This window comes from Salvia hispanica, chromosome 6 (assembly GCF_023119035.1).
Source record: "Salvia hispanica cultivar TCC Black 2014 chromosome 6, UniMelb_Shisp_WGS_1.0, whole genome shotgun sequence".
Taxonomy (NCBI): Eukaryota; Viridiplantae; Streptophyta; class Magnoliopsida; order Lamiales; family Lamiaceae; genus Salvia; species Salvia hispanica.
In genome coordinates this window covers 39,709,675-39,733,677 of record NC_062970.1, presented here as the reverse complement: position 1 = coordinate 39,733,677, position 24,003 = coordinate 39,709,675, and the positions used below count along the sequence as shown (strand labels likewise).

Sequence of the window (24,003 nt, the reverse complement as noted above, 5' to 3'; positions counted from 1 at the left end):
AATGTGGGCCCCTTTTTCATGCTGAATCAACGGCTACAGGAAAGCAATAGTTGCCAGATCTGTACAAGTACCCTTTCTGTTTTCTGAGTGAGTATATGTGTTTCTTTATATATGTGTGTAAGTGTAAGTATATATGTTCATATATAAATGTCAAATTGTCATTTGAATGGAAAGTTTTTTCTTGAATTCCAAGATCAGGTCTTGAAAAGCAAAGCCACTAAAGAGAGTGAAAGTAACTTTATTTCCACCAAAGCTTACAACTTTATCAAAGGAACTTTTTATTCACATCCTTGGATGAATATGGAAAAATAAAACAAAAACACATCAGCTGATGCAGAAACCTCTTATCTTCTAGTCATCAACCGCGTCAAATGTACGTAAGATTAGTGGAAACATTGTACAGATTCTTCTTAAAATAATCAAAATCTGTGAATACTTAGCCAGCTACCTATAAACCTTCATATTCTGCTCTTTCTCCAAAGTGATCAATGCCTAAGCAATATGGCCTCATTGCAACTCAAGTTGTTTATGGTTCTTCTCATTTCTGCTGTCTGTTCCAAGATTTCTGTCCAAACCCCAACTTGTGGTAACAACACATTCTTCATACAATACCCTTTCACATTGCTTCAAGAAGGCCAAAATCCTCATCACACAACCCCCTATAATCTGAAATGCAATCGACAGAAGCTAGTAGCCCTGAACCTTCCTTTCTCTGGGGAGTTCTACGTTCGAGACATCAACTATTTTCAGCAAAAGATACAGCTCTATGATCCAAGCAACTGCCTTCCAAAGAGGCTGAAGAACTTGAGCCTCCCATCTTCTCCATTTATGGCTGTGAGCTATCAGAATTATACCTTCTTCAGCTGCCCTCTTGGAAGCCCAAGTTCTCGTAATCTCACTGCGATACGCTGCTTGAGCAACTCGACAGCCTCAGTCGTGGCTGCTTCAGAGACTTCTATGATGGATGGGATCAAGAACTTGACAGCTTGCAAAGTGTTGTATAGTCTTCAAGTCCCAGTTTCGCAGGTTTTTGAGTATGCGTATAATGGCATTGATGGTGATCTTCAGTTGGCATGGATTGATCCAAGTTCTAAAGGTAACAGCAGAGGTTAGTGATATTTCATTGCTTGATAAGTTTCAGCATGCAATTTGGTAGATTCTTAATCAGGAAGTTATGTCTATTTTCTTCTGTGAAAGAAAAAAGAAAATGAAGAAAAAGTTAATCCAACAACAGCTTTTTCAACAGTGATTCCTTAAAAAAACATTTGAAAATGAGCTTTTTTTTATGCTCAACTGTCAGCATTTCATACCTTTTTCAGATAAAGTTCCTAACGTCTCACTTTCATTGCACTATTTTCCTAAACAAACTTTATTACTCTCTCTGTAAAGCCTAGCATACAGACAGTTAAAAATTAATTTATGCAGGCATAACATCAAGCAAACCTGGAGCTCTAACCATCATCCTAATATGTGCCATCACAATTTTGACTGCCTTACTAGTCGCAATGCTCTGCCTAGGATGCGGTCTGACAGTCGTTGTAGTGATGCTTGATATTGAAGAGGCAAACAATCAAGGATCTTGGAGTTGCAGTACAAGAGTATGGGAAAGGGCGAGATTCAGATTATCTAGAGCTTCGAATGGGACTGCAGGCCCCCTTGATGAAGTTTCATTCATGTCTACAGCTTCACAGCAGCCCCAATCGGCTGTTCCCAGAGGAGCTGCAGCCCCCTTGAATGAATCATCGTCCACGCTTCCACCTCCAGTTCCACCCCCATCTCCACCTCCAAGAATTGCTGCAGTCCACCCTTTTGGCTACTACCTCTCGTTCATGCCTTCTTCGCCTCAAGTCCCAAGGGAGGCTCTAGGCCCCCTTGATGAACTTCCATCCACTTCTTTGAGTCCAAATGTGGCTGTAGAAGCCCCCGATGGCTTCGCCACATTCATGTCGTCACCTCAAGTCTCAAGCATGCCTGCAGCTGGTGATCGTGAGGTCTTTATCGAGGCAACCCCTCCTGGTGACTCTACATACAGGTCTCTCACCCAATTACCAATGGGGGCTTCAACCCCCCTTCATGACTCCCCAGACGTATCTCTTCAGACTCCAAGTGTTTCTGAAGTCAACCCCTTTAGTTACTTCCTCTCCCCCGCTGCTTCACCTCAAGGCCTAAGGGGTGCTTCAGCCCCCCTTGATGAAGTCCAATCCAACCTCTCGAGTCCGAGTGTAGCTGCAGACGACGTTGATGGTTTTGTCTCAGTCATTCCTTCGCCTGAGCTATGGAGCATGCTTGCAACTCGTGAGGATGGATTCTTCATTGATGACTCCTCGGTCATATCTTCACCTCAAGTCCAAGGGGGAGCTGCAGCGCCCCTGGATGATTCTTCATCTGCCCTTCCGCCTCCACCTCCACCTCCAAGTGTAGGTGAAGGCCGCCCCTTGGATTACTTCTTGTCATTGCTTTCAGCTCATTTCAGGAGGGGGAATGCAGTCTCCTCCGTTCATGAACTTTCATCCATTCCTCCAAGTCCAAGCGAACTTTCATCCACTCCTTCGAGTCCAAGCGTGACAGGTGACTTGTCGTTTATACCTTCGCCTCTCGAAGATGAAGTCCATGACAACTTAGAGGAGCTGCCAACAGAAGACATAATAATAGGTGGGAGTGAGTGCATTTCAGGGCCTAATGGCGATTCTTGCCCTATATGTTTGGAAAATTACAAGGCATCAGAGAGGCTGAGGGTCATCAGAAATTGCAACCACTGCTTCCATTCAGATTGCTTGGACCTATGGTTGCAGAGGAAAAGCACCTGCCCTATTTGCAGAACTAATGTAAGTTAAGTCATCATTGGATTATTGGAAACGTAGAAACATTCAAAAATAGAACATTTAAGTTCAGAGGTGAATTATTCCTGGAAAAAGGTAAATCTTTATGAGGCTAACAAATTAAAAATGATGCATGCTACAAGTTCAGTTGTGGAGTGCAGAATTGTTTATTGCAAGTAAGAAAAGTTCAAAAAACAGCTCCTGAAACGACTTTCCTAGCTATAAAACTTGGAAAATAATCATTATTTCAGGTGCTTTTGATGGAAATTATTAACTACTTTCTGCTTTTGATTTGATTAGATTATGATTAATATTAATGATGACAGCACAGCTGCACATACGTTTAACACAAGTTAACTCAAATATTATGTTAAAGATGATTCACAACAAGACAGACTCATTTGAGCAAGCCAGTGTCATATGTAAAAGAAAATTAAAATTAAAAAAATCAGCAGAATAAAGTTTAGATTGTAAGAGTAAGACAGATATATGAGTATATGACGCATATGTGCATTTCTTGAACTGCTCAAATCAGCATACAATTTGCATAGCAAGTTAGCAGCTGAAAATATTTCACATGCATAATCAGTAAAAACTGAAGATTTCATCATTTACTACAACCAAAATAGCTCCCCAAAATAGTAAGAAGAGGAGTACTAGGCGTTTCATTTCTTGGCGAACAGTTTCTTAGGAAGCATCTCCAACGGGGTAGTTTTGAGAAGGAAAATCCTCTCTGCGCGTTCTTTCAGAGTGCCGCCACACTTGAATCCACGAGCTTGAAGTTCTGATTTTAACCGTTCCAAGCCAAGAACCTATAACAGGTCAATGATACGACGGATAAGTTTCCAACAACATTAGTACTCACAACTAGGCATGGACATGAAGTTGAAATATAGCATCGGCAGAAGAATATGAGACGTACCTCCATTTCAGAAGGCGAATGATAATCATCAAAGTTGAGAGGCTTCTCTACATTTTCAACACTCACAGCTGCAGACGCTGATTCAATTGCAGAAATGTCTCTTGTTTCTGAAGCTGAAACCACTTCACCTCTGAAACAGAGGTATCAGGGTGTTGGCTAACTACTTCGTGTACCTCACTCGGATGAGATTTGCTGGGAGAAACGACTATATCACCGTCTTTACTTCCATCGGGGCTATCTATCACTATCACGAGAGTATCCCTGTGTTTACTATTGCCATCTTCACCACATCCATCAGACTTTTTACTGATTTTAAAGACTCCTCGGTGCCTTCTTCCTCTGAACCATTCCCTGAGGAACCTTGCCCGATAGATCCAGCACCAAGTTCCCCACCAGTAACTGAATCTGAACTTGCATCTACTACCCCTCTCCTTGAATCTGAATGACTCCCATCATCTATGACCACAGATCCCTCATTTTGCTCTTCTTCTACGGATGTATCATCCTCATCCTCATCCTCATCTTCTTCACTGTCACTCTCACCCAGTTTTCTCTTTCCGAACCTAAGGAACAAAGTGTGAAGTACATTAAACAATTATGACCAATCTTGTGGACACAGAGCCAACAAACAGACTGAGATTTGGGGCACGGTTCTCCACAGTTTATAATTATGTTTACATAACATATGTATATTCTCAAACTACCAGAAAAGCATTGGTCATAAACAAATGATATTGAAAATTAAATTAGAAACTTTAAGTACAAAATAACAAGCTTGAGGACCATATCTTTCACAATACCAACAAAGAATAAAACTAAGATGCAATGAAATAAAAAAAATTCAGTGTCTTCACCAACAACCCTTAATCATATAAAACACTCAGTGGCAGCACATAATTAAAAAAAAAATCTACTATAACTAATCGCCCTATGATTACTATAATTTGAGATACCAACTCAATGCACACCATCACAAAGCAAATGCGTCACAGTGCAGAGTTTCAGAAATACCATACCATATCTTAAATTTCTTGGACGTAGACGCATTCCCCTCATCCCGACTCTTCCTCTTCGAGCTCACCAACCCCTTCACCGACTCGCGCACTGACCTCTCCACCTCTTCCCTACATTTCTCGGAATCCTCCCTAGACTTAGCCACATTTCCCTTGTCACTCTATTTGATCTCTTTCGCCTTCTTCTTAAGGAACTCATCTGCCTATCTTCTCCAACTTCCTCTCCTACGCCTCCGCCCACTCATATCCCTGCAAGCATCAAAATTGTTCGTTTTCTTCTGCCCCGCCCCTCTCAGCAACGACCCGAACCCGCCTTTCCCACCCCAACAGGAAACTTCCCAAATCCATCCGAACGGCATCGAGTGAAGCCTCGATCTTGCTCCAATTCGATACTGGAATCGCAAAATAGGGTTTCAGAAAATTGAGACTTCCGGCCGGATTGGGTGATGATTAGCGTTTGGTGATCATCAAGCTGGAGGCCGGAAGGGATGGAGGTTACGTCGAAATTTAAGATTCGGTGGTTCCCATGTAGCAATTTGAGAAACACTTGGTGAATGTCGGAGTCGAACGCATCCATTGAACAACTTGTGATGGACGATCTTGGATGGGGTCCGGTTGCTTGAAGATAACGCTTGTTCTACTCTGCTATCGTGTGCGCGCGCTTCAAACCGAATTACATTATGGACTAATTTATAATCGTCAAATCTGATTAGAATTTGAGGATAATTCCTAACCAACTTTATATAATTCCAATAAATACAACATCCCTTTTAACTATGCATGGTTACCTTTTAAATTTTTATGGACTGATTTTATTACTTTTAATTTTATAAAAATAAAAGTGATGATATATTAATTAATGTAAATAAACTTGAGTAGATTTATGATATTATAGGAATTGTGATCTGACATTGAATTTGAATAAATGATGTTTTAAAAGTGTGTGTTCAAGTATGAAATGGGGAATAAAAGTGTGGATTATGGATAATCTTCTTTTATAAAATTCACTCCATCTATTTAAAATGTTTTAAAAGTGATTCTAATTTGAAGAATCCAACATATATGGGATTTAGGTATGAATCACTCTACGAATATGCCAATCACCCAGATTTCATATACTATATTTTTTGTCAGTTGTTGCTTTGCAATGAAGAAATTGTGCTGGTGACGCACAATCAAATTGATCGAGTGAAATGGATTGAATTTGATATGGAGAGACACGGAAGCTCGATCAATGCTTCCGATAAGGGACGGATCATAGCGGTCGACCCCAATCTCCCGCGGTTTCTCTGCCAGAATTGCCGCCAGAGCCTCTGCATCGTCGGCGTCGATTCGCATGCCGGTAAATTCCTTGCCTCAGGTTTCAATTTTATGATTCCCGCGTTTCAGTTTCAGTTTCCGTTCCTCTTTTATATGCCTTTATTACTCAAGCTGATTGTTGTTGAAATTGTGGTAGATAAACGGGATTTATGGGGGAAATGCTATTTCAGTTATTTATAGTTTGAGTAATCGAGATTTTGTTTCAGCCGGATTGACTGACAAGTGTGTAGTTTGCTGCATTGCTTGTAAAAGTATTTGTATTATTGTGTTTATATGTGTTAAATTCTTTAAATTCTATCCCACATCGACTTGGTGATGATCCAATCTAATCTATATAAGTGTGGATAACCCTCCCCCTTATGAGACATTTTAAGGGGTGAGTGGCTCATTTCTAATATGCTACGTGAGGGGGCGTGTTAAAATTCTAATATCTTGTCCCACATCGGCTTGGTGATGATCCTATCTCTTCTATATAAAGATGGATTAAGGGGTGAGTGGCCCATTTCTAATAATATGCATAGCTATAATGTGTAGTTGCTTTAGCTCATACTCCCTCCGTCCCACAAAGATTGTCCCATTTTTCCATTTTCGTCCGTCCCACAACGTTTGTCCCATTTCCTTTTTACCATTTTTGGTAGTGGACCCCATATTCCACTAACTTATTCTTACTCACATTTTATAAAACTAATACTTTAAAAGTAGGACCCAAATCCCACCAACTTTTTCAACTCACTTTTCATTACATTTCTTAAAACCCGTGTCAGGTCAAAGTAGGACTATCTTTGTGGGACGGAGGGAGTATTTGAATTTAGCATTATTTATATATCCCTGTTTGATTATTGCCGATTATGTAGATGACGCCCTCTTCAAGTGAAACTGTGGAAGTGAGAGTTTTATATAGGTGCAAGTTGATAAGTATTAGTCTTTCGCATTGAGATTTATGGTGTGTTGTGCAGGTGTGCAAGGTTCTTCATTCCTTGGAACGGGTAGTATTTCTGGTTCAACACGGATGGACCACTCATTTGTTGTGTTGCCAAAGCAAAGAGATCAGACATCTGGTATTCCTCCTCGTCCTCGGTCTGGGAAGGCAATAGATGAATCATTCGTTGTGTTACCTCCGCCAGCTGCTTCAGTGTATAAATCGGAGCTTGGAGCTGATGAAGGTGGGACCAACTTGCCAGCGCCTGAGGGTGGACCCGCTAGCTCCCTTAATAATTCAGGCTTCCACTCCATGATAATCGTGCATTTGATATAGCCACTACACAAACTCAGGTGCACATAATCTGTGAAATCCATGTTTATTGCCAAAGATTGTGCCACATTGCCTGAGATTCAAATAGCCAAAGATCAAATTGACATTTTTCTAACTCCTTTATCTTCTGTTAATCTTATGTGCAGGTTGAGCAGCCTATGTGTCTGGAGTGCATGCGTGTTTTGTTCGATAAACTTGATAAGGAGGTTGAAGATGTGAATATGGACATCAAATCATATGAAACATGTCTTCAAAGATTGGAAGGGGAAGCTAAACCTGTGCTTAGTGAAACAGAGTTTCTTAAGGAGAAATTGAAGATGCTTATCTTACGCTCATATTATATTCGACGTAGTTTTGGATATATGAATTATATGAAGCACATTGCTAAGTTTGTTTGCTGGTTTGTCTTTCATCTAGCAGTATGTTCAAGTTGTTTGTTGGTGTTAAATCTCATGATGGAAATTCAATGTAGATCAAGCTTCATATTGCTTGCGCATGATCTCTAGATATTCTATATTCAGTCAAAAGAGGAAATCGCGAATCACTTTATGCTGATCTATCAGCATTGAGCAACAAGTGTCCCCTTTAGTATCTAATGAGGAATTAACAGATTGATTTTGCCATATTTGGTAACTTATAAGATTGAAGAAGTAAAACGGAAGCTCGAAGCAGCAATTGCAGAAACTGAGACAAAATGCGGTGAAGTAACTGCGGAACTAAAGGAGCTGGAGTTGAAGTCCAACCGGTTCAAGGAGTTAGAAGAGAGGTAATCCTCAATAAACTTCATTATTTTATTCTGGGACCTGTAACTTTGAGTTGTTTATACGTTGATGTCTGAGAAAAATATACTGATTTTGTTCATTTATTCTTCTTTGCTTTCCATTTCTATTCTCATATTTCTTTGCAATTCCTTAGATAATTCATATTGTGTTCTGTCTTTCCAGATACTGGCAGGAGTTCAATAACTTCCAGTTTCAGTTGATCTCTCATCAGGTTTTTCAGTCCCCCCTCTGGAGCTTTAGTTTTCTGTCCATTCTCTTCCTTGGAGCCACTCCTACGGGCATCATACGAGCTATGCTTCATTAAGATTAAAAGATAGAAATGCTTTAAAATAAAAGATCCATTTCTCCTATCTGTCCCTTTTTTTTCCTTAGAAGAATGTTATGTAAATATATTTAGCTTCGAATGTATGGTCGGTAGGACGAGCGGGATGCTATTCTGGCAAAGATTGAAATCTCACAAGCTCACTTAGAGCAGTTGAAGCACATCAATGTGCTTAATGACGCCTTTCCTATTGGGTTTGATGGAGCTTTTGGAACTATCAACAACTTTCGTCTGGGAAGACTTCCTAAAGTCCAGGTATATTAATTGTGTAACTGATGATGTTATTTGTTTCTTTGAATATCTACCGTTTTTATACTTCCCTGTGGAATCGTGTTAGGTTGAGTGGGATGAGCTAAATGCTGCTTGGGGGCAAGCTTGCCTTCTCCTTCATACGATGGCTCAATACTTCAGGCCAAAGTTCCTGTATCCTTTTATAATAGCATATATCTGTAATTTTAAAAATTATCTCGCGGTGAACTTGTGTTCAAACCTCAGTGTTACCTTTCTGGTTTATCCTCTTTTTTCTGCTCAAGCATGTCTGAATGTCATTTTTGTAGAGCTGATATTGGACTGAACGTGCTTTTCCTTTTCAACTGTCATTCCTTAGTTCAAGCTTTCAGATATCGCATTAAAATCCTTCCAATGGGAAGTTATCCTCGCATAATGGACAGCAGCAACAATACGTATGATCTGTAAGTTGAAAACAATGCCCAAAATAATTCAGTTTACCAGATTTGGTATTATTAATTAGCCACATCCAAAGGAAAGTAAACCACTGATGGTACATTCTAATGGGATTAATTCTTGCATCTATCATAATGATCCACACTGTCAGAAACCAATTGCATCGATATCCCATGACCTTCTCTGGACCTCAGCTCTGATTGTTCCATTGTTATAAAATAAATGGATCATGCCTTTCATTCCATTTATTTGACCATCTCTAGGTATATGCTTTTCTTTCTACAACCTTGCTGGGGTAGCCTGCCATTTTCGAACACTCTGCTGCTCTTAATTTTTAATTGGATGTCTTCATATCTTGTTTGAACTTTGATGTCTATCTAATCAAGCACAGTGGTATGTTCTTACTTGCAGCTAATGTTAATTATGTCTCAGCTTTGGTCCTGTGAACATACTCTGGAGCTCTCGTTATGACGACGCCATGGTGTTATTCATAACGTGTCTAAAGGAGTTTGCAGAGTTTGCAAACTCAAAGGATAAGGAAAGCAACGTTGCTCCTGAGAAATGTTTCAAGCTTCCATACAAGTAAGTTGATTTACATCTACAATATGCATTTCATTGGTAGTACTATCATTTAACTGTTGATTCATAAATTTACTTTAAAAGCTCAATGAGAGTGACGATGTGTTGCCACAACACTAAGCGATCTACTCTGGTTTTCTGACTTTGATGATGTATTTACAGAATCGAAAATGACAAAGTCGAAAATTACTCCGTATTTCAGAGCTTCAAGAGGCCGGAGATGTGGACCAAAGCTCTCAAATGCACCCTTTGTGATCTCAAATGGGCTCTCTACTGGTTTGTTGGGAAAACTTCCAGCCACCCACTGCCTCTGTTGCACCTCATGCCGACGTCTCCAGAGCACGATCAATCTGCAGTAAACAACCGGTAGATACCAGGTTACAGTCGTAGAAAAGATATTAGAGACTAGGAATGCTTGTACAGTGCACAGTTTCTTTATACTGCTGTGATATATAGGCATGGATCCAACTTACTAAATAGATTGTTCAGTCACTTGCAAACTCAATAATCTGATTCGACTTTTGACCTCGAGCTTAACTGTATGAGTTTGAGCCACTTTAATCTGAACTCTAGGATTTGAGAATTTTATGAGGATTGAGGATTCATGTTCCGATAAAAGGAAGAAAAAAAAACTCAATACGCCCACAATCAATGTTTATGTTTGAGTTGCCAACAAAAATTACTTAAAAATATTGAAGCATAGTATTTTAATAGTATCTTGAATTTTCATGTTTTTTTATAATTTAGTTGTCAACAAAAATTATACAGTACGTATTAGATTATTGAAGCATATGGGGTGTGATCAATTGTTAACTTTCTTAAGTTGCTAACTTGTTAACTCCTCAACGTAGTACATTAAAAATGTCAACACGATGACATTAAAATGTCAACCCATACTTTTGTTGAACTCCAATATAATGTGTTGATATTATGTGTTGACATTTTGATATCATCGTGTTGACATTTTTAATACATTGTATTGATGAGTTCGCAGAGTTAGCAACTTAAATAGTTAGGAATATAACGCACTCCTGAAGCGTATATTAAAATATCTTAATGCATTCTTTTTTGTGTGTTTATTATGAGTTAAGTACGCTGAACTGAGACGATTTGTGCAATCTTGCAATCAATCAAAGTGAACTAAAAAAAATCAAGACATAAACCCTGTAAACTTTACACAAATCTTGAGTATGAAACATCAATATCACTGATTTGTTTTTTAAAATTATAAATAAGATAAATTCAAATATAAGAAAATTTTCTAAAATTAATCGTAGTGAACACAAGTGTCTGAGAGTAGTATTTAAGTTTACTAGTATTTGGTATTAGTTTATCAATACCAAATTTTGTTTTCTGTGTGTGTGTTGAAACACACATTTTGTGAGAAAACATAAACAGAAAATCATGCAAATAGCACACCAACAAAGCCGGACAAGAAACATATAAGCACTAAACAAACTCAATTAACCAACTTAACAAACATCTGCAGCTTCTTACTAACTCTTAACTTAGACTTGTCCAAAAATGAGTCGCCTTCATCTCAAAATACTTCGTCTCTGCACCCTCGTCGTGCCTTCCTTCACAAGATCGTAGCACCTTGTCTCAACTACCTGCCTCCCCTTAGTGGCCTAGCCAAAACCAAAGAAGATCGAACCGACATTTGTAACTGTTTCAAGGTGGCTCTTTTTCCCTACAAGTATGATCTCATGCTTATCCCTCTTGTGTTTGTTTGTTTTTTTTACTGTGTTAAACATTTCACTTTTGACTGTGTTTTGTTTGGATGGATTAATACAGTGCTTATTGCGAAGGTGCAGATTTGATTTGGTGGACAAGACGAATCTTTAGTTGTTAGTATAAAAAAGGAATAAGTTGAACAAATTGTTACATGATTGATGTAATCAGAATTTGAATCTTGTAGAGATAGAATAAACATTAATTTGGATAAAAAGTAGGTACTTGCTTTTGTTTCTTGTTTTACATGTATGTTTAAGGGGTTGAATGGTTGATGAGGTTACCTAACATTTTATGGAACTGAATCAAATTTATGACTGCAGTATTTTAGTTTTAATTCTTATTTTCAATTGTTTCATGTGAGCCTAATTGGTTATTCCTATGCATGGATGAATTAACTGTTTCCTTCCTCTTAAAGCAAACTCTACAGTCAGCTAATTGGTGGGTGGGTGGCTTTGACACAAATAAAAACAGAAACTTATGTTTTGGCCACCAAGAATCTTGAAAAGGCTCCATAGAAAGTTTCAGTTCATCACCCTATAATAAGGCAGTTTGAATACTCAACTTCTGTGTACAAAAAAACTAGAGGAAGAGAAATGGCAGAAAGCAAGAAGTTCATCGTAGAGATTGAGAAGGCAAGGGAAGCTAAAGATGGAAAGCCATCAGTTGGGCCGGTTTACAGAAACGCGATTGTCAGAGATGGATTCAGGCTGCTGCCCCGAGGCCTTGAGAGCTGCTGGGATAGTTTCTGGTGAGGAGTTTATCAGTAAACAAAATATAACAGTGACTTCATATGAAAAATATTGCCAAATTTTGTCAATTTTATGTTCAACCTTCCTTTGAAGGACATACAAGATTTTAAAACAGACATTATAAGCCAAATGTTGAGTCTTCCAAAAACTAGCAATAATTTCTTGATAACATACGCAAATTTTGCAGCCAATCTGTGGAGAAATATCCTGATAGCCCAATGCTAGGTGAAAGAGAAATGGTGGATGGAAAGGTATCACAAAGAGATTTTGATCTATTTGAAAAAAAAAATGTTGCATCTCACTTGTTACACTTTGTTTAAGCATGTTTGTCTTTCTGAGTGTTTCCAGGTGGGCCGATACGTCTGGTTAACTTACAAACAAGTGTACGATTTAGTCCTAGCAGTCGGTGCCTCCATTCGTTCCTTCGGTGTTACTCAAGTAAAACTTTTCACATAGTATATTACATTATAAAATATCTTGATTTAGCCTAGTTTTTGGTTCAACATTCATTTTGTTCATGTTTAGAAATTTTCTGCTGAATTATGACAGAAGGTTCTAAACATATGCAGGGTGACAAATGTGGCATATACGGTGCAAACTGCACACGTTGGGTTGTAAGCATGCAGGCATGCAATGCGCATGGTCTCTACTGTGTACCACTATACGACACTCTGGGTAAGCTCCGTGCTATTTCCTTCACTCGTCTCTCATCATCCAAAATCAACACAGAAAAGTAGCTGCATATGGCGATTCATTAATGGATTCATAATCACTACAGACTAGGCAGCATGAGTTTTCGACTAATTTTGGTTCTCCCACCTCTTCTGCTTCTGATACCAGGTGCCGGTGCAGTGGAATACATCATCTGCCACGCTGAGATCTCAATTGCCTTCGTAGAAGAAAACAAAATCTCCGAGGTAATGGTTCACTTCATCAAATTCTGCAACATCTATTTCTTTTTCTTGTGGCAATGACCATTCTCAACCATCAATACTTCAGCTGTTGAAAACATTTCCCAGCTCTGGAAAATACATAAAAAGTAAGTTTTTCTTCCATAGTTAGTGAGTGTGTGGTTTTTGAACGATACATCCCCCGAAACTCACAAAATCCTACAGTTATTGTAAGCTTTGGAGAGGTGACTCAGGAACAAAGGCAGGTTGCTGGAAATTTTAGCTCGAATATATATTCTTGGAGTGAATTTTTGCTTCTGGTACAATTCCTCTAGGCCTAATAAACTTTTTACTTGATTTCCAAACAAGAGATTTATAGTAATACGACGTGTCTCCTCTGCAGGGAAAGAGCAAGAAATACGACATCCCAATGAAGAAGAAGACCGATATCTGCACAATAATGTACACTAGTGGAACAACAGGCGACCCAAAGGGAGTGATGATCTCGAACGAGAGCATTCTGTCAATCATTTCTGGAGTAAATCACCATTTAGAGAGCATGAATGAAGAGGTATGTTTACATTTATGCCATTTTATAAGACATTATCATTTCTTCATCTGTTTCTTTACATGCTTCTCTTGCATTCACAGTTCAGTGAGGCAGATGTGTACATTTCCTATCTCCCACTGGCTCATATATTTGACCGTGTTATCGAAGAACTCTTCATCTCAAAGGGTGCATCGATTGGATTCTGGCACAAGGTAAGTTTTGGAAAATAGAAAAGTTAAACTAGACTCTATGCAGCAGCATACATGAACTGTTGAACTGATTCAAAATCTGATGTTAGTGAGTGGTTTCACCAGGATATCAAGAAGCTTCTAGATGACATTCAAGAGCTCAGACCAACGGTCCTATGTGCTGTTCCGCGCGTCTTAGACAAGATCTACGCAGGTATAAAAAATCATGTCCTAAAAATCTTGAAATAGGGGCTCAGTTACAATGATTTAATAGGTCTTTTTTTACAATGATTTAATAGGTTTGGTGGAGAAGATTTCTTCTGCTGGTATAATCAGACAGACAATCTTCAACGCGGCATATGCCTAGTAAGTATTCAACGTTCGCTCCACTCATCCACTAAAATAATTTGAGCAAGACTTGTATAGTTCACACATGTAACCCTGCATTTCATTAAAATGCAGCAAGCTACATCATATGAGGAAAGGGTACAAGCATGCTGAGGCAGCTCCAAAAATCGACAAACTTGTGTTCAAGAAGGTGATAGAAATGTACAACGATGTGAAGCTTGTTAGTTGCCTTCAGATTCTACAAACCTCACTACTTCCTAATCTGCAGGTCAAAGAAGGCCTAGGAGGAAAACTGCGCCTTATCCTATCTGGAGCAGCACCTCTTTCTCCCAGTGTGGAGACATATCTACGCGTTGCTACCTGTTCTCATGTCTTGCAAGGATATGGTAAATTGGACATTATTATTTGAAAAAAAAAAAGGAAGAATGTTTTCAAGACTTGTAACAGAACTGTTGTGATGTGACGCAGGTTTGACAGAAACATGTGCAGGATCGTTTGTTGCAAGGCCAGACGAGCTAAGCATGGTTGCCACAGTTGGCCCTCCCCTCCCAGTTGTAGACGTATGCCTAGAATCTGTTCCTGATATGGAATACAACGCGCTTTCTTCAACACCACGTGGAGAGATATGCATCAGAGGGAAACGCTTGTTCTCGGGCTACTACAAACGCGAGGATCTCACCAAAGAGGTCATGACTGATGAGTGGTTCCACACAGGTAGGTAGACAGAATCATCACACCATAGGTTTACAGCTTTCAAGATTCTTGCAACAGCGCCTTGTTGTTTTAGTACCAATAAGCCAACGCCTATATGCCACAGGGGATATTGGTGAGTGGCAGCCAGATGGGAGCATGAAGATCATTGACAGGAAGAAGAACATATTCAAGCTCTCACAGGGTGAGTACGTGTCAGTCGAGAACTTGGAAGGCATCTACTCCCTCGCCTTCGCCATAGACTCGGTGAGCTTCCTGCTACACCGCTATGGTTTTGCATGATCAGATCATTCTGATGTGTTTTTGTTGGCAGGTATGGATCTATGGCAGCAGCTACGAGTCATTCCTTGTTGGTGTTGTCAACCCCAACCTTGATTCCCTTAAGCATTGGGCTGAAGAGAACGAGGTTGATGGGGACGTTGGCACCATATGCAGAGATGCAAGAGCTAGAGCCTACATTCTAGGAGAGCTAACAAAGATTGGGAAAGATAACAAGGTTTGTTTCCATCCATCACTGGTTAATATATTAAGATTTGTTTTGTGGATGAAGATTTTGTTTTTCTCTTTGTTTGCAGTTGAAGGGATTTGAGTTCATCAAAGGTGTATATCTAGACCCTGTGCCATTTGACATGGAACGTGATCTTATAACTCCCACTTTCAAGAAGAAGAGGAACAACTTTCTCAAGTATTATCAGAAGTCCATTGAAGATATGTACAATAGCACCAAATGAGAGGGAGAGAGATTCACAACCATTTCTTATGGTTGATTAAACAACATACTGTGATAAAAACTTGGTTTATATGACTGTTATCACGGTGCAAAAATCCTCATACGACAACAATAGTAACGACAACGACAAAATGGTAGGGAACCAAAATAACTGCTTCTACAACATGAGCGGCTAAGGCTATCTGATACCTCTGGTGGTGTCTAAACGTTGTTATAAACTAGGCCCTCAACACTGTATCCTAATATAGATAAAGCTACTTATGTTGTTTCTTTAATGCTTTATTGTGCACCACCTCAACCTAGACTAAGTTTCGAAACTTGAATCAAACTGCCTCGCCTTAGCTCCCCTGGCTACGACTTCTCCTCATCTGCTGGCAGGCATTGCCCTGGCACAGAATCAGAATCGACAAAGAACTCCTCTGCTGAAACAAAGGTGGACACGAGTAAGGAAATGGTGGTAAAAGTTTCGAGCAAACATTTAGCAAAACCAAATGTCTGCAAGACTAGGAATGTGCCTAAATATAGACTTTCTATGTTGGAAATTTGAATAAGTTGCAGCTTGTGAATGGTGACAAAAGAAACAACGAGAAAGGTAAGATCATGCAGTTGGAAACACGAAAAAAAGTTATTGTCTATGATTTTATAAGTTTTCAAGATCATTAAGGTTTATCACAATAAGCATCATCAAGTCACACTTCTATGTCTTCCAACACCAAAATTTTCGATCAGCAAAAGGTAGTCGAGAAAAGGGTAATTTTGGTTCTCACCTATATCCTCTTGTTCTGGAGAATCAAGCAGAATATCAGAATCAGAAGGCAAAAATGGAGAACCGGGATAGTTTCCGAGCGCTCCTAAATCTGCTTTATATTATTTTTTAGAAACAAGAATCACATTAAATATGAAAAATCAGGATCACAAAAGTTTTGTATTGAAGAATCAGATTTCAATCTAAACAGAAATTACCTCCCAAGTTCGATAAATCTGCTGTTAGGTCTGAAAGGCTAAAATTCCACGGAATCTGAGCCAAGGATCTGAGGGAATCTCTAGAGTTTCCAACCCCATTATCCGGAGGAAGCTGTAGTCCTACTGAACTTGCAACATCAGATGTAAAAGCTGTGTCAAGTGCGGAAGCGTCGACCCCCATGTCCGATGCACTAAATGGGAAATGGCCGCTCGATGCCACTGAGGTTGGGCTTACGGGTATATCCGAAATGGACGACATTGCATTGTTTGGTGGCATCATGGGGGATACATCGGCTGTATTTGTGCCGATCACCATACTGCAAAGAAAGGACGAGCACAAGAAGTCAACTTAAGGAAACACTTCAGAACTATTCCTATATTTGAAACGCCAAACAAAAAAATGAAGTTGGGAACAAGGACTCACTCGTTTCCAGAATTCATTCGCATAGGATGAAAATTTCCTGGGGCAGGAACGCCATTGACAATGTGACAGCTAGATGTCGAATAGCCCATAGGATCAATATGAGGTTGACCATTAGCTGGAACAGGGGGATGCTGTATAACGGGGTATCCCATTGGTAGGTTGTTGGCTGCACTGCAAAGAAGCGACGCTGAATAATGATGACGATATAATAAAGGAATAGAGATGTGTGTATAATACACAGAGACCATTGTTCCGATTAGTTGTTCGTATATTGAACATACAGCAAAGCACAAAATTAGAAATGCACTAAAAACCATAATTGCTGGTACAGGCAAAACACAACAGCTTAACTTTAACATAAAACTTCACATGTTAAGCGAAAACTGACACAAGATTGAGGCTTTGATGCTTTGAATAGGAAGATAAGGTTTACCAGGCATTGGATGAATCCCGTTCTGCATGGGAGCTAACGGAACCTTTGAAGGCATGGGATATTTCATTAGATGATACTGATGCTCTAGCAAGTTGTTAAATAAGATAATTTGTTTCTTCAACTTAAGCCTTATGTAGTAGGCCCGGAAGAAGTCGGCATTTTCTTCCTCTAACTTCTGCCACACTGTCGACAGAGAAAAAAGTTACAGGTAAACAAGCAAATAAAGTTAAGCATTATAACAATGGTTTAATGTCTCATCAACGATACATTTAATAAATACAGTAGTAACAGTGGAAAGTAGCCTTAATAATGTAGAAATACCTACCTAATGTTGTGAAAGCGGGATCAATTTTAGCACGGTTGACAAGGGTCTTTACAACCTCATCTTTATTCATATACAGCTGTAGACATCGCTCTATCAAATTCTGAACCTACAGCAAAATAAAACATTTAAAATCAATATGCAGCTTGATATTAATTGTTAAAGCCCTCAGAGAGGTGGGGGAGACGGAAAAAAGAATAGGAGAAATATTATAGCCTTACAAGTTCGATATCCCCACGGGATACTTTTCTGTTGTCATTACTTGATGCCGAGACGGAACCTGAGTCTGGTATAGCTGCCTCGGTGGCATTAGTTGGTGGCTCAGTTCGGGAATCATGTGAAATAATATTAGGCTTTATGTCCTGTAATTTCTGTTGATCCTGAGAAATGTTCGAGGATTTCATCATTTTTTTTATTGAGAGATGACAAAAAGAGAAAAATCAGATTCAGTCATAATCTGAATATAAACAGTATAAAATCAAGTAGGCGCCATCTTGTGGAAGATCATGCATAATTTGGAACAAAAATATCTGAAATGTAAAAAGTGAAAACCTAGACAACACGTAACAAGCATTACACGACGTAATAATCTGAAACTCGAACAGTAATAACGTACTACTTATACATCCTTCAGAAAGCAGAAAAAAACTATTCAAATCTAGGAGTTCAACCTGCACGTTCTTCATTTTAACAACAAGCTAGCCGGGAGCAGTTCTCCATGAAGCTGTATTGTCTTATGGTGGTAATTCTCCACTCTGAACTACTAAATAAAGGAACAATGAAAGCTGAGCACGCCTCTACCTGAAACAGAAAAATCAAGTGTTACATAGCTTTTACATTGTTGTCACATGCAGCCGATAAAGAAATGCATTATTACCACATCTTGGTCAGCACAGATTCTTTTAAGACTTACTTGATCAAAACACAGTTCGGGATAATATGAAAATGCCAACATGCTAAGGTAAGACAAGTACATTCAAGCAATCCACTAGTATGTATTGAGTTTGGGATACAGTGCCAACGTGTACAACTTCTATAGTATAAAAACCTCACTAATGACATCTTCAACAAGAAAGTCGGAAATTCTCGTCAATAATAGAAAACACTCTTGGCCTTCATTCTCTTAGTAGAGTTGTTCCATAATGCTTAATTTCGAACAACTATAGCATACAAAGTGCACAAGATGTTTATCCAATGTAGTATACAAAAGAAATAAACTAGTGCCTTGCATCTAAAATCCCAATATCAAAACAACATGACTTCCTTCAACCACACAAATTAGAACCAAACACGAACCTGAGGAAGGAAAAAAGCAAATGAACTATGTATGCGAAGAGCTAAATCACTGCTGAAAGCACTACCTAGTTAAACAGAAACTTCTACATCAAAACTTCCAGGCCACTTCCTAAAGTTCAAATATTCTCATCCTAAAAAGAATATGCATTGGCCTCAGTTTATTACTTTTGGCCAAACTCAACAAAGATTCGACACATTTTAAACCAAGATTCGAACTTCAAAATGAAAAGGCCATAACTCCAATAATTCAACCAGCAAAAATAAGCAACTGAATTAGGTTATTCTTCCATAGCAAAAAATGGAGCAAAATAATATTTTCAAATTCGATTATAAAACAATGGTGTTTGTGAATGAAAATACATAAAATTAACTAGCTTTTTCATATGCACAATAAATCAACTCTTACAAAAGATCCACAGAATCTAAGAGGCGTGTGTCATCACCGAGTCATAGAAAATACAGTAGTACTTACTATAATAGAAGTGAAATACCTTTTGAAGAAACTTTGGACTTGTTTATGATTATTTCGACAAATTAAGAAAGCCCAGGTGAGAAAAACAAGAGATTTTACCCGGACAATAAAAAAAATCCCAATAGCTAAACCAAGAAGGCTATAGATGATGAGCAAGGAGGTCACAGACTCACCGATAAGTTTACAATTCAAAATCAAAAGCTAAAATTTCAAGAAAGTTGCATTCTTGCAGAGAAGTTGAATTGATTATTTAAGGAGATAAGTAAAAAAGTTGCATTCTTGAGAGTGGTTTCTTATAGTGATTCCGTTGTTGTTCTGAAATGAAGAGAGAGACCATTGATAACCAAGAAGGCAGGAAGAAAATTTGTGAGAGGGGAAAAAAATCTGTAGTTTATTTTGTCTGAAATTAATTTTCCTTTGGAACCTATAGTAAATTGGAATATAGTCAAGTCCTCGTCATCCTTTCTATTCTAAATGGAGTAAGTCCTCTAAAATTTTTAACCTCAACCTTTCTATTCTAATTGTAGCATTTCTCTTGATACAAAATATTAAGAAATTAGTATTTCCTCTGTTCTATAAAAATTATTACTCTTTTTATTTTATTACATCCCATAATAATTGTCACATTTCATTTTTACAGTAAATAGTAAGTAGATCTCATGTTCCACTAACTCATTTCACTCATATTTTATTATAAAATCAATATAAAAAAATGAATCTCACATTCCACTAACTATTCCAATCAATTTTACTTTACATTTTTTAAAACTCGTGTCCATAATGAAAGTCTTGTTGACAATTATTGTGGGACGGAGGGAATAATATACTACTTTTAGAGATTAAGTATATAGAGCAAAAAGTAAAAAATGAGTAATAAAATAAGAGAGAGAAAGAAAGAGAAATTTACAACAGAAAATAATTTTTTAAAAAGAAACAACTCAATAATTTTAAGACGATCCAAAAAAAGAAATACGACCGAATTATCGTGGAATGGATTATGGATTGAGAACTTATTTTAGAGTTATTTAAATTAATTAAAAACGAAAACAGTGAAAAATGAAATCTGATACTAGTATTCGTAAATGGCAACACTTGACTGAACTTCTTTTACTGCAAAAAGAAAGCATAATCCATGAATGATTTTTGATTGCTATGTGTACTTATTTAAGTGGCAAATCATTGCATTTTTCTAATAAATTCGATTTCGTCTACGTATCAATAAATTTTGGTATTCATCCATCTCATTTAAAATGTTAACTTTTTGCTTATTAGTTTATGTCAACTAGATATTTTATTTTTTCACATTTAAGAGTATTTATTTTGTCACCAAGTTAATATATTCAAGTACATTTATCTCTCTGTTTATTCAACAACATACACTTTAGTCTTGTAACGAAGTGATCATTTTGTAATGAGAAGTACTATAGTAGTAGTAGTAGAACTTATTTTGTTGTTGAAGTAATTTCTGAGCAATACACAAGCTATTGCACTTCTAAGTTCTAACAATTAATTATGAATCATTAAATTTTAGTACTGATAAAAATTATGAAATGATTCGCGCATGCATTTCACATAAACACACCAAATCGAAATATACAAAGTTGTTGGAATAAAGTAACTCAAATTTAGGTGAATCACTTATTGTTGATGGAAAGTTGTTTGTGTGTTAAAAAAGGGAAAGAAAAATAAATGTCCAAAACTTTTTTGTCACTTTTTTCTCTTGTTTTATTAGATTTGAACAAAAGAAGAGGAAAAGAAAAGCTGTGGGCGAAGAATACTAGATGTGGGCCATATAAATACAAAATTTATTTGGAAACCACCAGCTCTTTCTAATCTTTATTTGCAACTAATTTGGTTCCTATATTTCAACAAATTTATTTGTTTATTAATTAATTTTTTTATTTTTATTTTCATAAAGTTAATAATTATTTCAGTTTTGTAAATACAAAATCCCAAATTGTTTTTTGTTTGTTTGTTTTGCCAATGATATTCTTGGCATTTTATAATATTCTTGTTAATATAAGTAAAATGCATTTTGTAATATTATTTGGGTGTGGTCCCACTTCCTATATCTCATTACCCATCAAATTGATATTTTGAGTAAGAGATCCTAAGTTGTGACATGCAGCAGGATGGACCACTTTCTCTAATAATAGACAATATTTATTGTGTTTAAAAAAGTAAAAATATTGAAAATTGTTCTCAAATAACTATACCGTAATTTTTTTTTGAGTATATAAAAACATTTACTTGTTGAAAGCCTATATGCTATTGGCCCAAATTGGCATTTCTGATTGGGTTTGGCCAGCAAAAATGAAATGAGAAAACATTAATCTTCAGTTAATAAAATACTGTACTGCTATATTCTTTATCACTATATAATCTCTTTTTTAAAATTAAAATTTTTTTATTAAGTTAAGAGCATCAGCAATGGTGCTTAGGTCAGCAATAGGCCAGCAATAGGCCAGCCATTCTCTCCCCTGCCACGTCAACAACACAAAAAAATCCACCTGCCACATCGGATTTAGGCCAGCCATAGGCTATAGCCGCAATAAAAATAATTCAAAATATACTACATTTACGGAATTAAAATTACGATTAAAATACGGAATTAAATTTACGACACATATACGGGAAAATTAATCCATTCCATTAAAAAAAGTACATTGACTAAAAATCAAAAAAATTACATAATAAAAAAAATCCGAGCTTCCACACACGAGCCACCACCCCACTCTACTCCTCACTAATTTATTAAAAAAATACATTAAAAAAATGTTAGTATGCCTTGAATTTGTGTTAGTTTGCCGCTAGGTGAACGGGGTCTCGCATTGGATGTTGCTCTTGTACATAAATTTAGAGATAGAGAAAATCGCGTTTATATAGTTTTTCAAAAATTAAAAGAATTAATTTTTTTTAAAAAAAGAATTAAAAAAAAGAATTAAAAATAAAATAAAATTCGGCGCTGAGCCAGTCAGCCGCCACAATGGCGGCCACAATGGCGGCCAGCGCATCGGCCAGCGCCGAAGCGATCGGCCAGCCCACGCCGATCGGCTCGCCGATTTCGCGCTGGCCGCCTCCAATGGTTCGGCTAGCCAATCGGCCAGCGCCGCAAATCGGCTAGCCGGTCGCTAGCCGACCATTGCGGATGCTCTAAATACATATACAAACACATCGACAAAGCGACAATAGAAAACCATGCACGCAATAAATTTTGGAAATTTTCTTTATAATTTTATATGATTAATACATTTAAAAATAATACTCCTATCAAATTAGTACTAGTAGTTAGTTTTTGAGAGTTTGGAAATTTATTTTATTGGAGCTTAGACCCCACTCTACATAACTCTTATGTCTGAGATTTCTCTTTGCTCCAAAAATTAATACCAAGAAATTATAATAAAAAAATAAGACTTATATTTAACATTTCTTTCGTACGAGAATAAGAGTTTCCCTTTTTTATTTTAGTCCATCCACGAATAGAAGTTTCAGTTTATTTTTACTATAAGTATAAATACTCTCACATTTCACTAACTCATTTCACTCATATTTTATTTAAAATTAATATACTCATAGAGCATAAGTGAGACATGTATCCCACTAAAAAACTCGTGCTGAAAATAAATAATCATCTGTCTCATTAAAAGTAAAATGTTTTTCTTCGTGGGATGTCCCATTAAAAATGAAAAGTTTCATAATTTAGAAATAACACTCTCTCTACTTTATCATATCTCTTACTTATTTTCTCTTTATTACTCCTTCCGTCCCGCTTTAGAAGTCCCGGTTGATCAATTTTGGACGTCCCGCTTTAGGAGTCCCGGTTGAGATAAATTAATAAAAAATGACTATAAAGTGTTAAAAGTGGGTCCCTACATCCAATACGACACAACGCTACATTAAATCCTACAATATTTATTGTGTTAAAAGTGGGTCACAATCTCCACTAAAATATTTATTTATTGGACACTCAATTAAAAGTGGGTCCTAACATTCACTACAATATTTATTTATTACACACTCAAACACGTTTTTCTTAAAACATGTGCCCGACTCAACCGGGACTCCTAAAGCAGGACAGAGAGAGTAACTCACGACACAACGCTGCATAAAATCCTATATAAAAAAAGTACACTAATGAGACCGAGAGAGTATAACTTTTTATTGAGAATGAAGTATATGTCAACATTTACGTGATCAGTGGTAAATTGGTAATAATGTAAAAAGCTTATTCCTCAATTCAACTTAGAGCATGATTAAAACATTTTAAAATGGAGTTAACAATGAATTACTTCCTCCGTCCCGGTTTAAGAGTCATATTTAGAATCTATTATATTTAGACATAAAATTTATCCCTATTATTCATCAAATTTACACCCAAATATCATTATTTACGTAAAATTAAAACAAAATAAAATTCTAAAGATACAAAAAATCAAAAGGATCTCATTTTCCACTACCTCACTTCAATTACTACACACTCCAACAACCAATACATCACTT

The 24,003-nt window shown here is 37.3% G+C and overlaps 3 protein-coding genes and 2 pseudogenes across 9 annotated transcripts; 3 read left to right on the top strand and 2 right to left on the bottom strand.

Annotated features, from left to right (window-relative positions):
- Window positions 1-222: 222 nt before the first annotated feature.
- LOC125196333 lies at window positions 223-5,443 on the bottom strand (annotated as a pseudogene).
- LOC125196330 lies at window positions 502-2,966 on the top strand. Of its 2 annotated transcripts, none has more exons than XM_048094807.1 (2): window positions 502-1,096; window positions 1,426-2,966. In XM_048094807.1, the coding sequence occupies exons 1-2, from the start codon at window positions 502-504 to the stop codon at window positions 2,832-2,834; spliced, it is 2,004 nt and encodes a 667-aa protein (XP_047950764.1). In that variant the 3' UTR covers window positions 2,835-2,966. The 2 variants fall into 2 exon arrangements, with proteins under 2 accessions (XP_047950764.1, XP_047950763.1); XM_048094806.1 differs by having other exon boundaries at window positions 502-1,108.
- Window positions 5,444-5,814: 371 nt separating the features above from the next.
- On the top strand, window positions 5,815-10,219 carry LOC125196334 (annotated as a pseudogene).
- Window positions 10,220-11,191: 972 nt separating this feature from the next.
- Window positions 11,192-15,594, top strand: LOC125196331 (long chain acyl-CoA synthetase 4-like). Of its 3 annotated transcripts, none has more exons than XR_007171881.1 (18): window positions 11,192-11,389; window positions 11,843-12,175; window positions 12,364-12,427; window positions 12,525-12,614; window positions 12,746-12,851; window positions 13,017-13,093; window positions 13,176-13,215; window positions 13,292-13,386; window positions 13,470-13,637; window positions 13,718-13,828; window positions 13,931-14,018; window positions 14,104-14,170; window positions 14,267-14,342; window positions 14,421-14,538; window positions 14,621-14,866; window positions 14,970-15,047; window positions 15,177-15,359; window positions 15,439-15,579. XR_007171881.1 is itself a non-coding variant. In XM_048094809.1 (18 exons), exons 2-18 carry the CDS (start codon window positions 12,021-12,023, stop codon window positions 15,592-15,594), a joined length of 1,980 nt encoding a protein of 659 aa, XP_047950766.1. In that variant the 5' UTR covers window positions 11,200-11,369; window positions 11,843-12,020. The 3 variants fall into 3 exon arrangements, 2 of the variants coding, with proteins under 2 accessions (XP_047950766.1, XP_047950765.1); XM_048094809.1 differs by having other exon boundaries at window positions 11,200-11,369; window positions 14,970-15,109; window positions 15,439-15,594; XM_048094808.1 differs by having other exon boundaries at window positions 11,200-11,389; window positions 14,970-15,109; window positions 15,439-15,594.
- A 10-nt stretch (window positions 15,595-15,604) lies between these two features.
- LOC125196332 lies at window positions 15,605-19,898 on the bottom strand. 4 transcript variants are annotated; one of them, XM_048094811.1, is made up of 9 exons: window positions 19,523-19,898; window positions 18,407-18,536; window positions 17,957-18,115; window positions 17,739-17,844; window positions 17,414-17,596; window positions 16,981-17,146; window positions 16,557-16,873; window positions 16,361-16,450; window positions 15,605-16,015 (listed from the first exon to the last, which is right to left on the bottom strand). In XM_048094811.1, the coding sequence occupies exons 2-9, from the start codon at window positions 18,419-18,421 to the stop codon at window positions 15,945-15,947; spliced, it is 1,107 nt and encodes a 368-aa protein (XP_047950768.1). In that variant the 5' UTR covers window positions 18,422-18,536; window positions 19,523-19,898; the 3' UTR covers window positions 15,605-15,944. The 4 variants fall into 4 exon arrangements, with proteins under 4 accessions (XP_047950768.1, XP_047950769.1, XP_047950767.1 ...); XM_048094812.1 differs by having other exon boundaries at window positions 19,603-19,898; XM_048094810.1 differs by having other exon boundaries at window positions 19,677-19,898.
- Between the last annotated feature and the right edge of the window lie 4,105 nt (window positions 19,899-24,003).